The sequence below is a fragment of the Chelonia mydas genome, chromosome 6 (assembly GCF_015237465.2).
Source record: "Chelonia mydas isolate rCheMyd1 chromosome 6, rCheMyd1.pri.v2, whole genome shotgun sequence".
NCBI classification, from domain to species: domain Eukaryota; kingdom Metazoa; phylum Chordata; order Testudines; family Cheloniidae; genus Chelonia; species Chelonia mydas.
Window position 1 is genome coordinate 58601444 of NC_051246.2, and position 26078 is coordinate 58627521.

Sequence of the window (26078 nt, forward strand, 5' to 3'; positions counted from 1 at the left end):
TTGCATGAGAACAACTTGCAACCTGGGCCAAGCTGGCCTAGATTTGAATAAAGACCTAGAGGGAAAATATTCTGTGTCTATTTCCAGTCCCCACAGCCCTTCATTTTAAACTCCACTTAATGCAGCTTGACATAATATACTGGGTACAGCCAGGAAATTGCTCCCATGACCCCGTATACACTGAGCACCTGCTGACCATTGGAATGGGTTAGCTTGAAAGAACATGTGAGCCATGGGAAAGAAAGGGCTAAGAGCACAAGCAAATCGGCAGCCCTCTGGGGTCTGGCAGCTGCTGTTCCTGGGTTGGTTATGAGCACTTGGGACTGTCAATCCTGCTGGCCAGGTAATAGGGTTGAAAGAAGGCCTGTTAGCCACGAACTTGGTGTAGGTAACCCCCGAGCAAGGGAAAGGTGTAAGAGCAGAGGGGGAGAATTCTTAAATGTGTGTGGGGAGTAAATCCAGTTCTGTGTTAAGGAACATTTTCCAGAGACATTGGGTGGGCGTGTCTGGATTCATACAGAGCATCCCCCAGCCAGGAGACTCATGAGTGAAGGAGTGAGTGCTATATTAGCCCCAAAACCACCTGAGCTGAAGTTGGGCCATGCTGTTTTGCTCAGTGAATAGGGATACTGGCTAATCCCAAGATGCTTTACACCATGGGGATGGGTTCCTGGGTTTGGGGAGAGGCTGCTGAAGAGGAGAGGACAGGGAGCACTGAGTGGTCCTCCTGAAGCACCCAGCCTGCTTCTGGGACATTTCCCTCCTGACCTGGCCTGTGGGAAAGGCTTGCCCCAGATTCTACACTTGCTGGGTCTGCCCTACCCAGGGAAGCAGCAGAGCCCAAGAAGTTAAGCCAGGTACTTCCTGCTGTGGAAGCCAGAAGCAGTCGTGTGCTGAAGGTGTGGCTGCTGAGGGAGCCGAGGCCACTGGGGAGAAGGTGTTAGGGAGCAACACTTCTCAGCTGTCTAAAGTGCAGGCTAAGGAGCTGAGAGGGGCTCCCGTTGTGGTGCTAGGCAGGTGGTTTGCAGGGAGGAGAAGGGAAATGGGACCTGAGTCAACTCTCCTTCCTCCCTTCACCTGAGAAATTTGATGGACACGTCTTCAGGTTAAAATGGCAATATGACATAAGGTCTCAGATCAACAATGAAATGCAGAGGAATCCGCTCTATTGGCATCAAGTCCATTCCTAGCAGGCTGGTTGGTGAAAGTGCTCAGTCAAGTCATCCATGCAACCACGCAGTGTGCACGTCACACCAGGCGTGGCACATGGGTGTGCTAATAATGCTAATTCAGTAGCGGTACTCTTTTATCACCACCTGGATCTTCCCTGGCCTCTTCCATCTTCCGACTTCCACAAAATTTCCTTATGAATTGACTAATGAACTTACCTTAGCTAGGGAGAGAAGCTTCCCTTTTTGTAACATAGGCATGAAAAGATCGAACTGAAGGGGGGAGAGGTTGTGTTCATATGTCCAGAGATTTTTGTTCAAATCAAAGAGAGGGGTCAAATTAACCAGTGAATTGGTTAAGTGGAAGGCTCCGTAGACTTCAGATGATATCTACATAAATCAGGAAGGCTTATCAAGTCAAGGGAAAGAACAATGACATCCTGAGCATTTGCTAGCAGGCTCATAGTTTTCAGAGGATTTCCCAGTGCAACTGACCCCAGTCTCAGAATTGGCTACTATTAGGTGCTATGCACTAGGTTCATCAGACAGCAGATCACTGTGCCTTTACTTATCTGCCAAGGCTTGAGTGCAGGGTATTTACCCTGTAACAAAGAATGACACCACAAATGCCTAAAGCAGCACAAGGAGGTCAGCTCTCTGCCCTGCTTTAGATGTTAGCAAGGTCACTACTTGAGGCCAAGGAAAAGCAGAACCTAGAATGCTAGTTTATGCAGGGAAAAATGTTTGAGGTCATTCTTATGTCCCAGCGGATTGAGAGCACTCTAAAAACAAATCACACAGCCTCCATAGGAGGTACTGTCTGGGGATCCTCAGAGCATCCAGTAGATCTGCAAAGTCCTTTCCCAAAGTGCACTGGGCTCCAGGTGAAACCTGCAATAGGTTCTCTGAGATAGGCTTCTTTGGCTGTTCCACAGTCCTGGGCAGGAATACAGAAAGGCCATCACCAGGATATTACGTTCACCTTTAAGTAAAGGCCCTTACAAGGCACATCTCTTCTTGGGGAATTAATTACTTATTGGTACGACAGATTATGTTTAGAAGTTAAGCAATCCAGACCAGAAATTACTGCTCAAAGCCTGCAGGTCACATTTAGACCCAATGGAAAAGCGAGTGCAGCTTCACTGACGTCAGTGGACTAGAACCCATTCACACTAAATCTGACTGAGAGGCATTGAATCTAGTCGATAGGGCTGCAGACTGGGACTCAGGAGACTGGGGTTCTTCTTCTGCCCTACTGTGTGATGCTGAGCAAGCCATTTCACCCTCTTCGCCTACGTTTACCTGCCCGCCCCCTTTGCCTTCTCTAATTAGACTGCAAGCACTTTAGGTCAGAGCTTGTTTCTTGTTGTATGACTATTCAGTTCCTTGCAATGCCGTTGTAGCTGTATTAGACCTAGGATATTACAGAGATAAGGTGGGGGAAGTAATATATTTTATTGGGCCCACTTCGGTTGGTGAAAAGGAAACTTTTGAGCTACACCAGGCCCTTCTTCAGGTCTGGGAAAGGTACGCAGAGCGTCACAGCTAAATACAAGGAGGAACAGATTGTTTAGCATATTCTACAGCAAAGTGGCTCGTTAATACCCCTGTGGTCACTGGCCAGATTGTTGTAATAAGCCATAAATCCAGTGTTTTTATTAAGCCCGTGCTTTTTAGTGTCTAGCAAAGTTATGAAAAATGTAGGTGCCCATGCTCGTCTTTTGAAGGTAATTTGCAGGTTTCCTTTGAGGACAAGGGTTGAGGGGTCAGATATGGAGTGATCACTTTGTGACAAGTGTGCACCCGTAGGTGTTATGTTGTTTTCATCCTTTATCATTTTTCTATGTGAGTTCATGCAAGAGCATAGTGATGCCCTGGTTTTGCCAATGCAGTTGTTATTGTGGCATTTAGTCCATTGGATGAGGTACACCATGTGTTGTGATAGGCATAAGTAGGACCAATTAATCTTGATAGGTGTGTTGGCGGGGGTGTTGATCATCAAAGCAGTGGAGATATGTCTACAAGTTTTGCATCTATTGTTATAGGAGGGTTTGGTGCTGCATTGAGTTTGTGGGTCCTGGGCTTTGAAGACCTTGCTTCTGATGATGAGTTTGGAGAGGCTGGGGGATTGTTTGAAGGCCAGAAGTGTGGATTAAGGAAAGAGTTCTTTCAGAATGTGGTTCCCATTGAGTATACGTTGTAATTGTTTAATGATGCCCTGCATGGGTTCCAGTGTGGGGTGATAGGTGACAATGAGGGGTGTGCAGTCAGAGGTTGGGTTTTTTTCCGATATGGAAGCAGGTTCTCTTGGGGTATTTGGGTGGCCCATTCCACGATGCGATCTACTTCTCTGGTGGAGTGTCCTTGTTTTAAGGTAGGTATCCTGGACTTTCTCCTTGAAGCATATTCTGTGATATCTGAGGGCCTGTTTGTAGATAACAGATATCTTGGGGCCTTGGGGGTGGTTACTGGATCTGTGAAGGTAAGGATGGTGATCTGTGGGTTTCTTGTATGTAGTTGTCAGTAGGGTTTCATTGCTGAAGCTGATTGTGGTGTCCAGGAAGTTGATGCTGGTGCATGAGTGAGTGTTCGAGAGAGAACTGAATAGATGGATGGTGGAAATCTATGAGGGAGTTTAGGTCTGTCCAGAGGATGACAATATTATTGACTTATCTCAGATATACCATTGATTTCACTGTGCATTTGTCCAGAAATTCTTCCTCAAAGTGGGCCATGAAGAGGTGGGCATATTGGGGAGCCACGCAATGGCTGTTCCCATCGTTTGGGAGTATACAGTTCCTGGCTCAGTTGGGCCCTGACCTTGGTGAGGGCCTCTAAGTACTAGTGTAATACAAATAGGTAATAAAGTGTTTGCAGCACTCCAGTATGCTTGTCGAAGAGATACAGGTGTGGTCAGCATGCAGTCTCTGGGACAGACCATTTCCCATTTGCTTGCCTTAATTTTTGCTTAGCATATGCAGGCTGGTTAGAGAGAGAAAAGGAAACCCCTGCTTGTGCCCCCCACTCCCCAGAAAGCAAAGTCAGATTCAAGTGTCCAGCCATCTGGGATCCTGAATCTTAATAATAAAACAAAATGATACTGCAGAAGAAGAGCAGTGTTTGGCAACGGGAGGCCCTTCCGTGGGGAATAGGTGTGTTGGGCGGGGGGGTAAGATGAAAGAATGCAACAAGAGAAGATCCAGATGGAGCGAGAGTGTGAAGAGCCCAACATTCCTCAGCCCGGCAGCCTCACTGGCTTCTGTTCCACTACTGACCTTTTACCTCCTGCAAAGTACATTTTTTTAGGCTGGGGGAGGAGGTGGTGAGGAGTGAGGGAGGCGATGAAAGTACAAAGGCAGAAGAGAGAGTGTTACAAAGTGTGGTCTAGTGCGTCCTTTGCTTGAAAGATCCTTTGGTGTTTCTCAGCTGTTTAATAAGGGCCTCTTATTCCTTCCAATACAAAGGGGAAGCCAACCAAGGGGAAAGGTCAAGTGCTCTTGGCCTTGATGCAGGAAAGCCTGCTTGCCGTGCTCTCCAGGAAGGCCAACCATGCATCTGACAGCTCAGGGTTGGAGGGGAAATCCCAGCAGCTGAGGGGAGCAAAAGCTCAGCTGTAAAACATCTGACCTGGCAAACCCCAGGATTTCTTGGATCCTGCATGACAAAGACTGGGTGGCTCAAGGGGACATGCTGTGGCCACCAAACCCAACTACCACTGAGAGTTTGAGTCCTTCCCTTGGCAGCCTTCTGAGAACATGGGAGAGGAAGGCTGGGTCACTCTTTAGAGTGCTGGCCTAAGCGTTGGGAGAGGCAGGTTTGATTCTCTGCTCTGCCACAGGCTCCCAGTGTGACCTTGGGCATGTCACTCAGGGTGGGATCCCCAACGGGACTTAGGCGTTGCAATGGTGAGTGTCATGGCAACTTGACAATCACAGGAAGAACACAGGAAGAAAGCCGGAGGTAAGTGCCTAGCCCCCCCATACGATGAATGGGGAAAGATAGGCACCTAAGAATGCAATCCACAAATATCAGCACTAGGTGGGGAGCTGTCTAAGTTAGCCAACGGGAGATGCTAATTCTGCCTCCCCCACCCATGGAAGGCAAGCTGTAAGGAGATGCCTATCTCTGCTTAGAAATCCCTGAAAGGGAACCTGCTGCCTGGAGTCAGGTGGCTTAGGCACCTAAGACATTTCTTGCGGGAACAAGTGACGTGTGCTCCCCACAAAATGGCTCAAGGAGGGGCCCCCACCTTCTAGCCCAGTGGTTAGACCTGTCTCTGGGATGTGCCAGACCCAGGTTCAGTTCCCCCCCTTGCAGGCAGAGAGGGAGAAAGGATTTTAACAGGGGTGTCCCACCTCTCAGGAGTGTGCTCTAACTTCTGAGCTATGGGATAGTCCCACGTGGGGACTCCCTCAATCTATTCTGGTGATAAATAATGAAAGAATGGTTGGAGCAGGGGGACTGGAGCCTGGTCACCTCCCAGATGGGTGCCCCAACACTGGGCTAGGGAGTTATCTTCTCTCTCTCTGTCTGGTCCAATGACTATTTAAGTATTTACCCATAGTGGACCAGTCAGTGGGCCAGAGGGAGACAGAGTGTGAGAATAACTCTGGGCTTTGAATGGGACCTGATCTGGCAGGCAGCCTCTGAGCACACCTATGGATTGGGCCCAGCATGTGACGTAAGTGGCCAAACACCTGTCTTCCCCCGGTTCATGAATTGCTCCACCGCTTAGGTGGGAGATAGGCATACGGGCACTTAGAGGCAAGCAGCAGTGCACATGCTCAGAGTCAGAAACACAAGCCCCAAGGGAATTTTTACCCTGAAAACTTAGTCACTGAGTGAGTTTAGGTACCTAATGGACTTGATGGAAATTTTGTGGATCACAGTGGAGCCAAAATAGGAACTTAAGTGACTAAAACAGGGGCTTAGGTGCCTATTGGGGTTTACTTTTGTGGCTCCTACTCTTAGCCTCTTGGTGCCTTTGTTCCTTATGGGTAAAATGGGGGGTAATAGCATTTTCCTATCTCACAGGGCGTTACGAGGATAAATACATTACCAATTATGAGGTGCTCAGCTGTGCTGAAGGGGGACATACAAGTATCTAGCTAAATGGAGAATCCCTGAGCAGGGTGTTTGGTGTCTCCTCCCCATGAATATATAAGAAGGCTACATCAGGTGATATCACAGAGGGACAAGCTTGTCCTGGGAGATTGAAACAGATGAGAAGCCTGCGCCTAATGACTCCTACTTGATTCATGCAGGGACCAGTGTTAAAAGGGAAGGGACATCTGGGGAATTTGTTAATAGTGACTTTAAAGGTCCAGTCACACCTTTTCTAAACCAATTAAATGTTTTCAGGAGCTAAAATATCCAGGGATCAGAATAGAATATAATTTAAGAACTGAATAGAACAGAATTGGAATGAATGGAGTGTGGCCAATGAATCATTGTCCTTGCTGCTTGGTGTTGGGTTGGTCTTGGTGTCGCCCCTAGGGGAGGCTGAAAAGGACAGCCCTATATTAGGGCATGGGAAATCCAGATCAACCTGCCCACTCTTAAGAGCTGGGGAGAGCTGTGTAATGATAATTATTATCTATGTATTGATTTGCATTACGGCAGCACTTTGGGTTAGAATCCAGGATCAGGAACTAACAGTGCTAGGTGCTGTACAAACACCAAGACCGTCCCTGCCCCAGAGAGCGTGCAATCTAGGTTTCTGACAGGACATGAGAAGCCAACAGGGAAGACAAATGAAGGGGGCAGTGGGAAGAACAAGGTAACAGCAAGCGGAGCAGAATTAGCCCAGTAGACAGTGGCTTCTCTGCACCACTTGCATAGCAGTCATCAGCTGCCAGTGTTTTGTAGGCAGCACCGCAGAGGTAAGTCTGAAAGAGGATGATGTATAGCTCCACACTGTGCTACCCCAGTTTGTGCCTGAGATGCTCACAGGGTCAGTACAGTTTGTCTTTCAGCAGAAGGACCGACTTATTGTGGGAAGCACAAGGGACTATGAGTGTGTCAGGCATCTGTTGCCCAGACACTAGAAGTGACTCTGGTCTTGGCCCACTACCTCCCAGCGGGGCCAGCATTGCCCCAGTGCATCACAATGATGGATAGCCTCAGGGTTAGGGAGGGGGAGACTGAAAGAAGCTGAACAGGGCAGTCAAGAGGCCGGAGTGGGGCGGGCAGGGGACACTCACCTGGGCGTAGTTCTCTGCTCGGGTTAGGAGGGGCAGCTCATAGGCCGTTGAGAAGTGGGTGCGAACCTGCTGCATCTGACCAAAACGCTCTCGCTTCCTCCATTTTGCCCGTCGGTTCTGAAACCAAACCTGAGGGGACAAGCACAGACGGCAGAGATCAGAGAGGATGGGAGCAAGGAGTGAGCTCAAAGCACCTCCAGAGAGAGTGGGGGGTAGAGCTGCCGGAACACCAAACTGGGGAGACTTTTACCAGATAACACCTCTTGTGCTGTACCCAGAGTGCTTTGCAATAGAAGTCCCAAACCTAACTGGGGGCAAGGGACAATTTTCGATTGTAGGCATGTTAACATGATGCCAAGTGCCCACATGCAGTTGCACAAAGGCCCAAATCTCAAAGGTATTTAGGCTCCTAACTTCCGTTGATTTCAATACAATGGAAGTGGGCCCCAAATCCCAGTTCTAGATATCTAGTCACCCACTTGAGCTCCTATATAAGGCACTGCTTGCCCTAGAATTCGGTGAATCAGAGTCTCTTGTTTATTTTTGGCTAGATGCAATTTCTTACCTGCTAAAGTAAAAGAGATGCTGTTGAGACGAATGTCCCTGCATCACTGATAAGTCCCCGCCCAGAGACTAGTCAACTGGAAAGAATTTTAAAATCTATTTTTTTCTTTGTACCAATAATCCGGCGTGGTTTCTTTCAGCACCTTCATCAGCTCAGAGAAAGACACTAGCCCTGTCATTTTCACTTTCTGTTCAGTTTCATTCCAGGGGTCCCATGGCTGCTGATCCCACTTTCTGACACTCTGGGGAAATTGTAAATCCCCCAACAAAATGTTTTCACAAAAAATAGATGGAAACTTCCCTCTTTCTCGAGGATCCCAGTCCTTGAGAACTGAGCTTCCTCCTAAGATGAAGGGAAGTAGGAAACACTTCCTAGTTCACGAGGTAAGAGAATCTCCTCTACATTTACAGAGCTGAGATCTGGGTTTTTCCATTGTTGGATCTTTCTGGTGCAAGGGATTCCTGTGTGAGCCATAGAAATCCACTGAAAAAATTCCTTGAATGAAAGGAAAAGCATAGTCGTCTCATGTATAAACCTGGTATTATTTTTACAGTAGGGCAGAGAGATCCAATGGAAATGATGCTGATCCAGGAGTGACGAAACTTGGATTCCAGTCCTAGCTCTGCTACTGACTCTCTGTGACCTTGGGCATGTCCTATCCCCTCTCTATAAAGATGATAATCCTGACCCACCTCTCCTGGTTGCTGTGTATATTAATTCATTCCTATTAGGTGAGAGCTGCTGTATAAAAGTACGTAAGAGCTCAACAGCCCTGGACTCTCAATTCACAGAGGCCCCTCCTGGCAGTCTGCCCCCAACACTTCAGGGTTCCCCCCCGCCATGCCACTCCAATTTGTCCCAGCTGCCCTCTGTCATGATGGAAGGGCAGCTGGACCAAATTTAAGGGAATGGTGTAATAACCTGGTGTATGGGGGGGTCACAGTGCCACTCAGGTTTGGCTCAGCTGCTCCTCCATCGGGGGTGCCTGGGCCAAATCTGTCACCCTAGCAGCTTCCTTGTTTGCCTGTGGCTAGTGCAGCCTCTGTCAATTCATGTACTTAGCTACTGATCAGGTAGCAATAGTGCCAGCTTCTTCCATACTGCACCCCACTGCCTGCCACACGAGACTCACTGCGCTGGGGCTGTGCTGGGCAACTTCTAACAAGCCTCATTTGGGCCAACTGATGTTTTTGCCCATGATCTCAGCCTAGCCCTAACCAAACCCTCCCTGATTTGGAGATCCTGGGAGTGAACATGAACGTTACTGGACTGTGTCTGCTTCCCTATTCCTGCCCTGATAGCTCCTTCAGCTGAGCTGAATTATCACCCTCTGGATCAAAGGATCAGCAATGTGGATCAAATGAAGATCTTCAATAAATGGACTGTTTGTTGGTGCCAAGTTCAGAGTATAGATCTGGGACTCAGGAGATCGTGAGTTTTAATCCCGGCTCTGACAATGGGTAACTCTAGGGTCCTGGGTAACTCACTAATCTCTCTGCCTTAGTTTTCTCATTTGTAAAGCTCCATGAAATGTAGTGGGCACTTGCTTCATGCTTAAAAGTACTCAGTCAGTATTATTATCACACATCCCTTATTTTACAGCTGTTTATCTATGGAGGTTTAATAACTACTTAGCTGAAATCTAGTTGTTCAGGTCTTGTCTCGGCAGCGGAAAGCCTCAGACCCCGATTCTGATCTGACTTTTTCTGACTGCACATCAATGTAACTCCACTGACTTCATAGATCCCAAGGCCAGAAGGGACCATTTTGCTCATCTGTTCTGACCTCCTGTGTGAAAGAGGCCATTGAACTTCCCCACAATAATTCCTAGAGCAGAGATTTTAGAAAAACAGTCAACCCTGACATACAAATGGTCAGTGACGGAGAATCCAACACAGCCCTTGATCAATTGTTCCAATGGCTCATTACTCTCACTGTTAAAAATTTAGAAATTATCTCTTTATATCCAGTCTGAATTTGTCTAGCTTTAACTTCCAGCCATTGGCTCATGTTACACCTTTCTTTGCTTGACTGAAGATTGAACAGCCGATTATCAAATATTTGTTCCCCATGTAGATATGTGATCATGCCACCCCTTAACCCTCTCTTTGTTAAGCAAAATAGGTTGAGTTCCTTGAGTCTATCAGCATTAGGCAGGTTTTCTAATCCCTTAATCATTCTCATGGCTCTCCTCTGAACCCTCTTCAATATATCAATAGTCTTCTTGACTTGCAGACACCAGAATGGGACACAGTATTCCAGCAGTGGTCACAGAGGTAAAATAACCTCTCTACTCCAATTTGAGATTCCTCTGTGTGGGTAGCCAAGGATCACATTAACCCATTTGGCCACAGCATTGCACTGGGAGCTCCCGTTCAGCCGATTATCCACCACAACTTCAATGGAGTCACTCATGTTTTACACCTGTAAAGCCCGTTCCTGTATGTTCAAAGCCTCCTGAAGCTGTGGGTCAGTGAAACGCATCCATCAAGAGCTGCTTTGAAGGGCTCTGACAGATGCATGCAGTCACTAGGGGCAGGAAAGCCCAGGTCAGGCTGGCGCATGAAAGGAACTGCCAGGAGCTACATGGCAGCTCAGGGAGCATTTAGCGCTGACTGTTCAGTCAAGTCAAAGGCAGGCTCGGGGGAGAGAACCAGCTCCGTTGCTTATGAGCCGATCTCCTCGCCACGTGGTCTGGGGATGGGTTAGAACCTATCAGTGGGACAGCAGGGAGATCACTCACATACATGCAGTGGCATCTGCAATGGAGCCTGCTAGCTGCAGCCCTGTCAGCGGACAGCTTCCCATTTAGGGACAGCCTGCATCCTGTGCAGCAATTAGCAACCCCCCACCCCCTCCAAAGGTAGGAGGTTTCCGGGAAGTAATGAAATCAAAGGGGGCTCTGAAATATAGCGAGAATGCTGCATTTGAATAATATCCCAGTGGAACAGGTTTGGGGCCCCAGGCGTCTGTCTGCTTTGTGCTAGCCCTGGCCCCACCTCCAAGCAGCCCAGCTGGAGGCCAGTCCCAGTGCTGGCCAGCTCCATAGAGCTTTGATCTGCAGATGCAGTCAGTGGTGGTGACCCTGCTACTCCCTATGCTGGGGAGACCATGCTGTGCATAGAAGATGGGTAGCAGCTAGGGGGTGTGCTGTGCACTGCACACAAAGCTGGTGAGAACATATGCCACACACATGTGCCCATCTCTGAGCATGACAAACACATATGACTGTCTCATGCAAAGTGCACATCCCCCATCCCACACACCTGAGCGCCCCACTGAGTCACAACAGAGTGCGTCCCATTCTGGCAACTCTATGCTACCCGGGACTTCCCCAGGCAAGGGAAATCCTTAAGTGTCCTGATATTCTGACTTTAGGTCTCCTTTACACTGCCAGAGCCTAGGACAGCGTCTGGCTGCTAATCTGTATGAAACTGAGCATACCGCGGCACCCTTCAGCTTTACAGGAAAACGTCAAAAACAGTGCACAGCGCTCTCTTTTGTTGTTTTGGGTCTTGAAATACCAGAGACCTTAGGTCTCTTCAGGGAAACCTCCAGCAAAACTCTGGATGAAGGCCTCACTTATGAAGTGGGAGTTTTCTGAGCCCTTTGTGGGTGGGGGGGAGAAGCGTTTTATTTTTAACACCGAGCTTTCCTCCCCGCTGTTTATTCAGGCATTCAGCTTCAACTAGTGTTAACAAAACCCAAATGCTTTAAACAATCCCAGTCCCTTTGCTCTGTCATGTTTTAGTTGCTTTGTAGCTTTGTTCTCATAAACCTGTTAGGCCTCCAGTCTTCCATAGAGTCTTCCAGGAAAAACAGGGCAGACAAGACATATAAGATAACGCTCTAAGCAAGGAAAGAAAACAAACCTTTCCAGGCCTTCTCAGCGAATTCGAAAGAAACAGAAAATGCTACAAACCCAATGTACTTTTCTTAGCGGGGCACCTTTAATAATGAGGAGACTACAGGTCCCAGCATGCAATGTGGCCTATCCACTAGGATCAGGAGGCAGCAGTGCGGACCGTGGTCTGCAGCTCCATGCTAATGGTAGCAGTGTAGTGTAGCGTGTTCTTCACCTGCAGGCTGTATGTTGACAAGCTGTGATCTAGCACAGGAACAAATCAGTCCTGTAAAATCTATAGACTAGAATAAATGGTCTATGTCTCCATACACATCTAGCCTTATAGTGGTACATCGATCCATATACATGGATAGATATTGGGGTAGGGGAGGCAGGGAATAGTTTGTAACAAAGAGGTCAGTAACTTCCTCCTCTCCACCCCTCTGCAGTCCCCCCATTCAGCTGGTGCTGCCTGTTCTCACACAGCGGGAAAACGTTCCCCCTCCTCACAGTGCTCAGCTGGGTATTCTGAACACCCCACTCCCATGCTTACATCCCCCTATGCTTCTGATGCAAACAGGAGTGATGGGGGAGAGGGGGTGAGGAGCTCAGTATAGTTAAAGGAAAGAGGGGCTCATTCTGCAGAATTGAGATCTGGATTTCAGAACCAACCCCCACACGCTTCAATGTTCAGGGAGCAGGGGTTGGGGCTGAGCTCAGCTCTAGGGGAAGCTCTTTGGGTTTCTGGCTCCCTGTCTGTGGCTGCATTTCTCTGCCTCTGTCACTGTCCAGCTCCAGCTGTTTCTCTGTTGCAATCCCTCACAAGCTCTCTCTCATGGTCTCTGCCTCTTGTCTATCTTTCTCTTTCTCACGGTCTCTGTCTCTTTCTCTTCCTCTCTCGCTGCCCTTTTCTCTCTCACGCTCAGGCTCACAGTCTGTCAGTGTCTGTCTGTCTCAGCTCCTCCCTTTTCAAGGCCAGGCTGTCTCCCCTTCCCTTGGTGAGGGCCACAAGCCCTTCACTTTCCAGCCTGCAAGAACAGAGCCAGAATTCATCCTTAAGCACTGAAACTGGACACCATTTTATCAGTGGCCTGGAATGGGAAATTGGAGCCTGGGATGAGAGAATTGAATAACTTGAGCTTGTTTTCATTTCATGTTTAATTTCCTGCAGGCTTAGCTCAGTCTTTCCGCTCCTTCCACCAGCCTCCCAGGGTTTTATGGGGGAAAAGGGATCAAGATATATTACTTCTTGCTTTGCTTTGCTTTTTTTATCAAGGCAGTGATTTTTGCTACAGCAGAGTTTGACATTTCCCCCTTGCTTTCAAGCCCTTGCTGCATCACAGGGTCAACACTGAAAAGATTTTCATTAACAGCCCTGCAATAAGGAGGCCTGCCCTGGGGAGGGGCAGTGGGGTGACATTCCCTGGCGCTGACCCCATATGGAGGTGGCAAAGCCGAATCACAGCTACTGTCTGCCAAAGAGAAACTTGCAGCCAGTGAGAGGTATGCTCATGTGCTGGTATTGAGCTGGGGTGCACTGAATGGAGGTTGGGAGGGGCTGCATAGAAGCAATTGTATGGGTATGCCTGGGGAGGGGGAGGCGCCGTGGTACGTGTGTGTACACAAGTGTGTACCTCTGTGTGTGTGCATGTGCATATATGCAGGGATGGAGACTTCGCAATGGTGTGTGTGCGTGCATCAGACAGGTGCGGGGGTGCAATGATGTCTGTGTGTGCATTTATGTATAGGGATGGGTGTCTGACAGAAGATCTGAGCACATGTGCCCAAGGAAGGAGCTGTGCGCGCGCGCGCGCGTGTGTGTGTGTTTTATGGGGTGTGGTGGAGGGTCATGCAGTTGGGTTATATATTTCTCAATATATGTGGGATCAATCAAACCTCAAAGAGCCCCCTTGGGATCCTGTCCCTGGTCACATAGCCTTCTGCAGCTCTCACACCAAAGAACCAGACCAGATCCATATAAGGAAAAGTAGGTGGGACTCCAGGAGTGGGGACCTGAGGGAGGAAGCAAGACAGGGGTCCTGGACTTGGAGGGAGAGTTGGTAACCTAGTTGCATTGATCCACTAAGTCCTACAGATTTGTCTCAGCCTCTTACACCGTACTGGTTTCCGTGGTAGGTTATTTGTGATAGACACACGCCAAGCTGCAGTGCTGCTCAGGGGGGCTCACCACCCACTTATGGGAGAGGGGGAGCAGAAGGAAATACATAGACATGGCCAGCGGCCCTCTTTGGGGGAGCAACCTTTTGTGCCTGACCCATCATCCCCGTCCTAGCCCCGGCCTTTCCTTCCCCTGCTGCCCCTGTTTAAAAGTTTGTTACCAAGCATTTATTCCCTATGGGTATTTCCAAGAGGGCCCAGAGACTTTAGCTTCCATGGTTCTATAGTTCTGTAACTTCCTTCTGACTCCAGGAGGACCTCCATGGCCCAGAATAATTGAAGGGGGAAAAGCTATGCTGGAGGTTGCACGCCTTCCTGCCTTTGTTTACATGTAGCATGTAAGGGTAGGAGAAGTTTGTCGAGTGCTTACTTTTGTAAAGGTGCCCCTGTCAATGCAGCAACCTTGCAGCACATTGGGATTGTCGACTGCTAAGGTCGCTGCAGTTTGGACCATGCGATATCTCAGCTAGCTGCCTCCTTTAAATAAGGTTCAGGGGCATCTGCAGGTGGGGAGTGAGAAAACGAACAGCACGCTGCACCTCAGGGGAAACTCAGCTTTATTGCCTGTAGACACCAGCTGTGGAGATTAGAATCCAAAGCAGGCAGAAAAGTGGCCTCTTCAGTGTCTGGAAAGGGGCCAAGCTGTGGAATGATTTCCAAAGACACTCCATTCCAGAGCTCCGCAGACAGAGCCCACTGTGCCGGGCCTGCTGCTGGGGTGAGTTCTTCTCCAGGTGCCTGGCTCCCAGTCGGGTATTTCACTCACAAAGTGTGAGCTGGGGAGAGGTTTGGAAAGAACCAGACCAGTGACTTGTCTGTCTGGGCTCTGTCTCTGCTACAACCTTGTGCTTTGGGGACTGTTTAGTTCTGGAGGGAGACCAGCTTGGCCAGAGGGAAGGCAGTTCCAGGACCAGGCCAGGCTTTTACTGAGGCAAGTCACAGCACAGACCACCTCATCTCCTCCCCATCAGGCTAGGGAGAAGAAAGGTCTCGCTTTTGGTTCACCTATTACAATATCTGCTCCTTAGGGACCATAAAGCTCCCTGTTGGAGTCTCAGGTTCGGTTATGGGCCAGCCACGCAGTCACACACTACAGGTTAGAGCCTCAGGCAGCAAACTTCCATCAAAGTCAATGGAGCTATGGTGATTGGTAGCCAGCAGGAAAGGGGGCTCATGTGGCAGGTGAAATCCATTCAAGTATGTTGCCACCATTTGGCAGGTGAAAAAAATGCCATGGTGGGGACTCAGGTAACTTGCTGTGTGTTCTAACACTAGGTTTTCTCTTGTTTCTTGCAGCTTGAGCTTCCTTAGGTAAAGGACTCCAGTGACCTTGGCCACTTCCTCCATCTCCACAGATCCCTGCCCATTCTCAGGACAGTTTCTGTCACCCTCAGTTCTGTAGGCCACCTTTCTCTGGCACAGGTCTTAAGTGGAGGGGCAGCAGCAGGGCAAAGCTGGTCGGCTTTGGAGCGTACGATTAACAATCTGGTCACTCCATTTTAACAAAACCCAGGTCTGCAGACAACAGACACAAATATTAGCTAAGTCTCTCACACATGAGCCAGGCCTAGAACCCCGGTCCTTTGGCTCCAGAATACAAGCTTCTGTCACTGTAGAGGTGAGGGAGTGCTCCATTAGTTAACAGCAGTGGTAGGCCCCCTAACCTGTCTACAGGCCAAACTCTAGAGGGGAAGATCATTCATTCCCTCAGACATGCACAGGGCCCAACTCACTGCAGCCTTGCACTCTGTGTTGTCATTGCCACTACTAGGGCAAAGTGTACAGTACTATCACTCACTGTGCACAGGTGTGAACGATGATGAAACATGCAAGGCCATGGAAGATCAGGTACCAAATCCTCTCCTCTACACCCCCTGGAGTACGCCTGGAGAAGCTAAGATGCATGAACCAGAGGCTCTGGGCTGAGCATGAGAAGGAGAGTCCCCCCTCCCACTACCACTGACATAGCATTGCCGCTCCTGAGCAAAAGAAGTCAGTCTGTGCAGCATGTGATCAGTAAACCTGAGATTGTACCTGGACCTCCAGGAGAAACCATCAGCATTTGCGATGTGTCTCCAAGAAATACTATCAATAGCCACTTCCTGGGATCTCGTCTATGCAAGCCTTGATGAAGCCTCAGCTTACAACTGTGTGAGACCTGGCAGCTTTGCAGCCTGGGGTTGTTATTGGACTCCCCTGTTCTTTTGGAGGTGGCAGCCATACCTTTTTGCCCCCAAACAATAGGCTTCCTGCTTTGTCTCTGAGCCTGCTCGGCCAACCAGGCAGCAAAACCCATTTCAATTGTGTCTCTGCATTCTCTGTCTCTGCATCCCTGGCCTGGCAGGTCATGATGACCTCTGCCTCCCCCACCTTGCCAGCAATGGGATGTAGCATGAGAAAGGTTGGCGCCACCGTGGTTAGTGAGCCGGTGTCCCCATCTGATTCTTTTGGAGCAAAATAATTTACATGAGAGCCTTGCTGGAGTAACTATCGCTGAAGACTACCTGCTGCCTTGTTGCTTCCAAAACTGCTCCATTAACTCAAGGAACAGCATGCTCCTCTGTGAACCTCAGAGGATACTAATCCAAAACAAAGAAGTCTGCACTAACACCAGGCAGAAATAAGGTTCCCTGTATCTTGGTCTATTGATGCCCATTGCCTAAGAGAAGAGCATGAGTCTGTAGCATGGACTTTGGGTACAGCCCCGTAGGCTGTAAGTTTAAGTGGAATTAGGGGTGAGGTTCTAGGCAACCTCAGCTAAGATGTAACATTGTAATACAGAGCCATATTCCAGATCTGTTAAGTCCCAGTGAATTATAAGACTCATTATCTTGCTGCCTGGAATATTCTTCATTCACACACTGAAAACCCCACTGCTCCCATCCACCCCAAAGCTTCCCCCATTACCTGTACTCGGGCCTCAGTGAGATCGGTCCTCATGGCTAGCTGCTCCCTGGCATAGACGTCTGGGTAGTGGGTCTTCTGGAAGACTTTCTCCAGCTCCTCCAGCTGGTAGCTGGTGAAGGTGGTGCGGTTCCGCCGCTTCTTGCCCTTGTTGCTCTCCGAGTCGGCCTTGTCCATGGGGCTGGGGAGGTCAGTGCTGGCCCTGTCCTGGGGCACCTTCACCCCGGCCTCCTTCACACTGAGGTAGCTGCCGTCCATTCCCGCAGGGTCAGAGCTTGGCTGTAACTCAGCCTCTCCCAAGGAGCTCTCTTTCCCTGTTTGTATGGGAGAGAGGCGGAAACAGGGATAGAGGGAGAGAGAGAAAGAAAAGAATGTAAAGCCCAGGACAAATGAATCAGTTTGAACAGAAGTCACTCCAGTAGGGAAAAGAAAAACTAACAGATAGAGCAAGGGTCAGATGGGTGAGGAGGAAGGAGGGAGTGTTACAGATGGGGTGAGGGAAGGAACAGAGGCCAATGGGAGAATGGGGCCCTGAGAAAGGAGAGGGACATGAGGAGAGAAACAGGGCTGTGGGGCTTGGATTAGAGCTAGAACACGAGAGGGCTGGGAGATGAATGGGAAGAGCAGGAGAGAGAGGGGGACTCTTTTTATGGCATAAGGGAAGATTAACAACACCTTAATTTATATTCAGTTGGAATTTTGCGAGTCTGGTAATAATGCCTCAGATGAAACCCATGGCAGAAATTGAGACTGATGCCACCAGCGGGCAGAAGCAGAGCAAAGCATCCCGTGACTCCATAGGGAGGAGGAGGGATAAGGATTCCACCTGCTCAGAATGTCCCTGGAAAGAATGGAGCCAAACTGGACCTCTCCCACCCAGTTCTGGTTGGAGTTTTGGAAGCCCGTTTCAATGTGAAACTCACAGCCAAATGTAGGAGGCCTGGTGAAGCCCACACCATAGAGTGGAAACAGAGGCAGGTTCCTGCAGCTGTCTACAAAGGGAAATTGCTGAGATTTACAGAGATTGAGCACCAAACCAACTCAAACCTCCTTGCCTTTGCTGATTTCCCAAGGACTGACTGTCACTAGAGCTCGACTTCAGGATGGAACTTTCCCAGGGTTTTGGGGGCTCTCAGTATCTGGTCTGTGGGGGTCAAATTTGACTCTAATTGTATTTTTAAATTTCAGATGATGTTTATTATGCCAGTGAAGGCTGATCAAAGCAATATCACCCTCCATAGACCTGCGCGTCCAGCATAGACTCCTGTGTACCAAAAGGGGTAACAGCGTATGGAATGGCTATCATTTCCAGTTCAGATGAGTGCAATCTGCTCCCTCCTATGGGAATAGGTCATCTGAACTAAATCTCTCTACAGTGCATATACGGCCATTACCATGTTAGCTGAGCACCTCACAGTCTTTAGTGTATTCACCCTCACAGCACCCCCCCCCCCATTGTTCCATTCTACACAGGGGGAACTGAAGCATTGGAAGGCAGAGAGATTTGAGCAAGGCCATGTAGGAAATCAAAAGCAGAGCAAGGGACTGAACCTGGACATCCCAAGTCAGCAGCCTAACTGCTGGACCATGCATCTTCTCCTGTTGAATACAGGTTGCTAGAAAAACAACTGCAAATGGTAGCTACATATTATGTTCAATAGGCCCTGTTCCCCTGTCATGTACACTCATATAGCGTCACTGGCATCAGGAGAATTACTCTGATTTACACCAGTGAAAATGAGAGGGGAACCAGGCCCACTATGTTTTGTTAGGGCTTCAACAATTTTTGGAAGAGAAGAGGAAGAAGAAAATGATAGCAATCACTGAAGAAAGTGATAAGGTAATAGAACAGAAAAACAACAACATCCCAATTCAGTTTCCAGCCGCAGAGAAACAAAGGGAATCCACTTGCTGCTTCCCATCAGACTGTCCCCCGTAATTAATAATTAACCAAGTGACATATAAAAATAGTAGAGTGAAGAAAGAGGTTAATAATTTTATTGGTAATGTGTGTTAATTTCTCTCTCAACCCCTGTCCTGAAGGCTAGAACCTCTTTGAGGCTTCTTTAAAAACATACCTAGAGCTATGTACATAAAAGAAAAGAAAAATTATGTTTTATTTCTTTAAATGCAATGATAAAGGGAAGGATCTTATTGACAATCTTTTAACTGGACATGAATTGTTCCTTTACTTTCTCTCCCCAACTGTCATGTAATGCCCTGTCAGCTGTTAAACAGCTACCATGTTCCATGCCAGAGGTGGCTGACTTTCAGTGGTGGGTGAGGTGATCTTTATACAGGTAATGGCTTTGGGATCCTATGGGATGGAAGTCACCATGGTTAAATAATGGGAATTAGGAAGTCCCACTTGCTAATCCCAGCTCCACTAGCAACTGCCTCTGGAACCATGGACAACTCATTTAACCTCTCTCCAGGGCTCGCAGTCCCCATCTATAAAATGGGAACCCTACAGTGCACACCTGTTTAAATGTTTGAGGATTAATCAGTGAATAATTGTAAAGAACTGTGTACACACGATGTGCTATGTAATTGCTAGATGATTTATTAAATAGACTACAGCATGTACAATATAGGGCAGGTAGCTCTTATTTTATAATTGACCAGAACATGCTAGACACACTTGAGGGGGCTCTGTAAAATAATAAATCATATGCATGTAAGAAAGAATAATAATAAATCTCTTATTGCTCTGATCAACAGAGTCTTTATATATATATTTCTCCAACCTAAGATTTCATTCCAAAGCAACTAGACCCCACTTGCGAGGGTAGGAAGGGTGGGGTATAAATCCAGCCTGGTTGTGCTGACGGCCCTCCCTCGACATACTAGGTGTGAATTCATACACACTACTTTACACCTTGCCATGTCTTATTGGTTCATTTAGCCACAGCTGATTTGTGTTGCCATGTCACCACTTTGAGCGGAACTCAGCTCCCGCTCTGGAACAGCTGCGTTTTAAGCCCAATCTAAGATAGGGTCAGACTTGTCAGGACTCCAGGTGACTGGGTGAGTATGTGGCTATCAACTTGCTCACTCCGCCCTGCTGTACCACTTGTGCTGTTGCACTAATGTCTGAGCAGTGCCAGCCTGGTGTGTACCCACCTCCTCCCCACAGTCCCGTCTATGGGAGTGGTTAATTTGGGTTGCCCTAGCTGGGTCGTATACCAGAGATGTCCACACTTGGCTCAGCATTGTGCTATGAGCCCAAAAGCCATGCCTAATCTGCATAGAATGGAGCAGATTTTGCTACTCCTCTCTTCAACAGGGAAGGACATCTCCAGGCAACTATAGTTCCCAGCATACAGTGCTCCAAGTGGCCTGGCTACTCAAGTCAAGGTGGAGCATTGCATTCTGGGATCTGGGATGACCCCTTGTGTTGAACACAGGGTGTGTGTGCACACTGTAGAACTCTGTTAGTCACACTGTGGGCTGCCCTAACCTGTACTGTTCATGGATTTTGGAAGCCTGTGACATGTAAGGGTTTCCCAAAGCACATTTTGCAAAGACTGAGTACAGTGGAGCGTGATGTGATTAAGAATCACAGCTCTTCAGCCATATTACTCCCATTACTTCACGGCTAACTTTGCTAATCAGTGACTGTAGCAGAATAAAGGGGAAAGCTGAACTGAACCGCTACAGGCTGGGGACCGACTGGCAGTTCTGCAGAAAAGGACCTGGGGATTACAGTGGATGAGAAGCTGGATATGAGTCAGCCGTGTGCCCTTGTTGCCAAGAAGGCTAATGGCATATTGGGCTGCATTAGTAGGAGCATTGCCAGCAGATCGAGGGAAGTGATTATTTCCCTCTATTTGGCACTGGTGAGGCCACATCTAGAGTACTGCATCCAGTTTTGGGCCCCACACTACCGAAGGGATGTGGACAAATAGGAGAGAGTCCAGCGGAGGGCAACAAAAATGATCAGGGGGCTGGGGCACATGACTTACGAGGAGAGGCTGAGGGAACTGGGCTTGTTTAGTCTGCAGAAGAGAAGAGTGAGGGGAGATTTGATAGCAGCCTTCAACCACCTGAAGGGGGTTCCAAAAAGGATGGAGCCCAGCTGTTCTCAGTGGTGACAGCTGACCGAACAAGGAGCAATGGTCTCAAGTTGCAGTGCAGGACGTCTGGTTGGATATTAGGAAACACTATTTCACGAGGAGGGTGGTGAAGCACTGGAATGGGTTACCTAGGGAGGTGGTGGAATCTCCATCCTTAGAGGTTTTCAAGGGCTGGCTTGACAAACCTCTGGCTGGGATGATTTAGTTGGGATGGTCCTGCTTTGAGCAGGGGGTTGGACTAAATGACCTCCTGAGCTCTCTTCCAACCCTAATCTTCTATGATTCTATGAGAGAAGAGAGGGTGGAATCGGCAAACTTTTCAAGTTTAATTTTGAATTCCATATATTAGAGTTCGGGAAGTTAAAGATGGAAACGGTGCATTAGGTCTTCTCATCCATAACCCCTTTACCAATTCAAGATTGTTTCCTACAGTCTATTCTCTAGCAAGCTTTGAAACATCTTGAGGCAAGGGGCTTCCATCACTATCCTTGGGCAACAATTCTAAATGTCCTAATGGCTTTCACCATTAGGACATTGTCTGTGCTATTCAGCCAAGTTGTCAACCCACTACCCTTAGCTCAGCCCCCCTTGTACCAGTACCACCTTAACCACCCCCCTTGCATTTTTCAGACACTTGTGCCTGGTTACAACCTCCCTTATAACCCATTCATTGCACATGGGGTTTTATCACAAGCACATATTTGAGGGCACAAGTGGGGATTTGCAACAGGAAAACAGACAAAATCCCTCCTCCTATTCTCATGATCTAAGGAGATAAACAGGCACAATTCAGGTAAAAAATCAGAGAGTGTAATGTGGCTGTTGTCATGGGCAGAGCTGGTGGAACAGCTTGTCAGAAGGGACTGGGAAGTGACCGGGAGGGCACTCGCTATGCATCCAAAGGTGAAAGAAGGACAAAGACAACTGGAAGAAGGAGACACATGGGGAACATAAGAAAAGATGCACAGGCAGAATTTTGGAAGTGGCAGGACAGGAGTAGGAAATAGGGGCAGGACAGGCTATAAATATTTAGTAGATCTAAGCCTTGTCTTTTAGGGGGTTCCAAGAATCTCAGTTCATTCTCCCCCCGTCTATTTATTTTGGTTGATCCAGTACTATCAAGTTCTAGCTGATCTAATAAGTAGAAGTCTAAGAAAAGGACATTTTGCAGGGAAGTCTTTCCCCATGAGATCTTCTGCCCTGTCTTAGAGTCTTAAATGGCTCAAATAATTGGGGAAGCATCTGTTCTGAACCCAGGCTTGCTCCAAACAGTTTGAGGTTTGTCCCTCCCTGTTTGCAGTAAACTGTGTTGCTATGAGGAGAATCACCCCAGAGGAAAAAAATGACATGAGAGAGAGAGGATGCAATCTAAGGAAACAGCTTCTCCCCCAAATTACCCTGTACAGGCACACCTCTCCGTGACAGCGGGCACCAAGAGTTTCCTCTGCATCATAATTTTGGGGGATTAAACAATTCGGGTCATCTTAATGGAGCAAAACTGTTGATTAATGACTGTAGAATATGACTCTCTGTGTTTATAAAGTGCTTTGAGATCTTAGAGTGGATGGTGTTGTATATATGCCAAATTCTCCTCTTCATGACACTGAAATAATTTTGTTGACTTTGATACGTTGCATTGCATTCACTGAGAGGAGAATTTGGCCCTGTACTTTATTCTCTCCCATGAATAAGCCACTGGCCTGGATTTAACCCTTAGGTTCCAGAAGCACAAGGAGTTCTATATTGGCACAGAACGTTCACCAGGAATGGAGGCACACTGCATTAACTGCCTAAATCCCTCCCTTCTCTAGCTGGAGATCTGGAACCAGCTGATGCTACCCCCAGTGTGTGTGTGTGGTGGTGGTGGGGGGGGGCAGCCAAAATAATTGAACTCCTCCCCTAAGTGCCCTCTGCTAACAAAGCTCATATGGCATCCTGGCTGATTTGAAGCAGACCTCCCTGAATGCAATTGCCTGGGCATGGTGGCAGTGGTACTGCCAAAGTCCTCCAAGGCGCAGCTGCTCTTGCAGATGCAGGGGTGAATCTGGCCCATCTGGTAATGACAGGGTGTCTTGACAGCCCAGATGGAGAGGCCAGTGGCTATGCCATTCTCAGCGGGGTTGGAGCACTGACTTCTGCTGTGGTTGTTACTTTGCAGCTATGCCATAGAGGAGGAGGGAGGGGCACGTTCAGTGTGTGGAGCCTGGGATGGTACATATATGCAGGTGCAACACGTAGCTGCCCAGGCATTTGTATACACTGGACTCATAAAGCCAGCAGCCTGAATCTCCAGCAGTTAGTCTTCAAGGGGAAAGAAGCATGTGTGACAGGGACATGCAAGTACTTTTGTAGCAGTAGGGAGGGCCAGGGAAGCAAGGAAGGGAGACAAGGCAGAAGAGCCAGAATTGGAAGGGCTCTGCCCATCAAACCCAGAGCCACGCAAATTCCCTCTGTGGAACTGGCAGTGGAGCAGCCTGAGAACAATGGCTTGGAGAAGTGGTCAGCTGCCATCTGCCAAGCCTCCCCACCCCCAGCCTTCACCCCCTATGTCTTCTTTCCCTGTTCACTAGGCCCAGGGTGGGGGGGAGGGGCTGTGGCCTGCAGGCCCTAATAATGACTACAGGAGGGAAGGGGAAAAAAACCACACACACCAACATGGGAGAGCACTGGGTTTGATCTAACTTCGTTGATTGCATAACATAAACTGCAGCTAGGGGTTGGACCCAGGGCTTTCAGTGGACATATTTAGCTCAGCTGAAAGCAAACAGCCCTTGATTTACAAACAGCACTGTTATGCAACCCCAAGGACAATATATACTGGATCTGTCCATAGCAGGGATTGCCCTGGCTTCGTGGGGTCAGTTCCAAACCCCCTTAGCTTCCTTTCCTTTCAAGTCCTCCAGCCCTCTATTTGTTGCCTTTATTTCATGCGATATTTCTCAGAGGATTCTTTTTTGACAAGGGTGATTGTTTTCACGCCTGAACAGCGGAGCTGAGCTACCCTGCCCTCACCCTGCCTGTAGAGACTCTTGAACTGGCTACCTGCAAGATGGTGCCAGGTGACAGGCAGAACCTGCAGTAGCAAGGACTTAGTGATGGTTGTAGAATTTGTAACAAAACCTTCTCTTCCTCCCACCCTTCTTTTGTCACTCTTCCCTGCCTTTATTTGGACTGGCTAGAGGGACAAGGGGTATCTTTAGAATAACGTATACTGAATATTTTGCCCTTATTAGGTGCTTTTTGTGTGAAGATCTCAACACGGTACAATGGGGGATACCGTGTTAATTGCCTCATTTTACAGAAGGGGAAACTGAGGCACAGAGCGGGGATGTTCCTTGCCCAAGGTCATGCAGGGTGTGATGGGCAGAGCTAAGACTAGAACTCAGGAGCCCTGGGTCCTAGTGTCCTATCTCTTTGAAATACACCCAAATATGTGACTCTCAGAAATTCGAGGGAGAAAAGGCTAGTTCATTCCTTTTGGGTGTCAAAGCAAGATTGTTCCTTTGGTATCTTCTCCAGAGATTTGTGCAGTCTAGTTGTAAAAGTCCCAGGTGGTGGGGAACACACCATGTGCTTTGGGGAGACAATTCCACAGTCCAATAGAGATGATCATCCGTGCTAAGAATGAGAAGGAATTAAAATGTACTTTACATAAATAATCAGAATGTGATACTCACTCAGACCCTCTACATACCTTTCATCTGTAGGGCGGGATAAAAAAATCTGACTGCGGGACTGCAGATCACATGATTAGATGAGAGCCATTCTAGTGGTTACAGACGGGGGCCGTGCATGCGGGTTGAGACTCCTGGGCTCTGTTCCCAGCTCTGTCAGTGCACAACCCTGGCCAAGTTGAGCCATAAAGTCCTAGTCGGTAAAATGAACTCTTACATATGTAACTACCTCCAGTCAGGCTGGCACACTTTAAAGGTATTTGCAAAGTGCTACGAGATCCTCAGGTGAAAAGCACAATAGGCCAGACTGTGCCCTGCTGCTCTGAAAGGCAAAGGAAGGGAAGGGCAGGGCTCTCTTCCCTGCACAGCAGCATGGCACAAGAGCAGCTCCTTTTGTGTCCCCTGGAGATCGAGACACTCTGAAAGGGACAGGGGTGGGGGCGTAGTGACCACAGGCCAGTGGAGCTAGCTAGCCATGCAGCTATGTTGTAGCAGATGCACTGCCTCTGAGTGTCAAGGAGGAATCTCCAACCTGAGGCGGTGCCTTAATGGCACAAATGAGCCCCATAGTAGCATTATACATTTCTTTATAGAGTGACTTGGTTCTTATGGCCCCTGTTCAGGATGATGCCAGGAGTGGTGGAGAGAAGCAAAGCCAGGAGGGTTCAGTTATGGTCATCCCTAATGAACAAACATAAAAATGGTCACCACTGAACTCCATGAGACAACTTCTGACCTGGAGTGAAGCCATTGATATCAACAGAGGTACCCCAGGAATGGATGTGGCGCCATTTGCCGTCTGCTCTCTTCGGTCACTGGCAGAAACAGGCAGTCTCTGAAGTGCCAGTTCCATCCCAGTGTTCACCCAGCTGTGACTGGGGCTGGAGCAAGAGCAAACCCATTTATAACCCATGGTCAGTTAGAAGTGGGAATGGCAAGGAGTGGACTGCAGGGAATATGTCAGACCTGTATGGAGGGGGTGGTTGCCTAGAGAGGGTTGCCAAGAGAGGGGACTTGCCTTTCCCAAGGAAAAGGGTCACCCCTGTCTAATAACCTCAAGATAGTTCTGTTAAATATCGACATGAAGTAAATTACCTACATCTGCCTAGGGATAGACAAGTTCTGACTTCTTGTAAGCAGAGATAACCTCAAAGTTTAGATCTAAAGTCTGAGGGGTTTGGATGCACGCTTTTTTCTAGTCACTCTGAGCTACATCATGATGAAGATTTCCTTGACCAGGAAGCAATGTAAGCATCACTTATTCTCATTACACCCTTCAGGCTCTAAAAACCCAGATATACAGTTCAGTGCCTTCCCTCTGCTCCCCAGAACCCCTTAGCTGCCCTGAGCAGCAGCACAGGGAGACCTATTCAGCTCCTGAGCTGTGCCGGTGCTTCTGCCTTTCAGTCAGAGGACACCATGTGACCTGCTGTCAAAATCCCCAAGCCACCGGATACAATTTGTC

General features: G+C 48.4%; 1 protein-coding gene across 1 annotated transcript in view; it reads right to left on the reverse strand.

Annotated features, from left to right (window-relative positions):
• The window catches only part of ALX4 (ALX homeobox 4), a 64567-nt gene that overhangs the window by 1727 nt on the left and 36762 nt on the right, over window positions 1-26078 (reverse strand). The window contains exons 3-4 of the mRNA XM_037900095.2: window positions 16867-17177; window positions 7373-7501 (exon numbers count right to left, since the gene is read on the reverse strand). Coding sequence (XP_037756023.1) covers window positions 7373-7501; window positions 16867-17177 — 440 coding nt within the window. The remainder of the gene's footprint in view (window positions 1-7372; window positions 7502-16866; window positions 17178-26078) is intronic.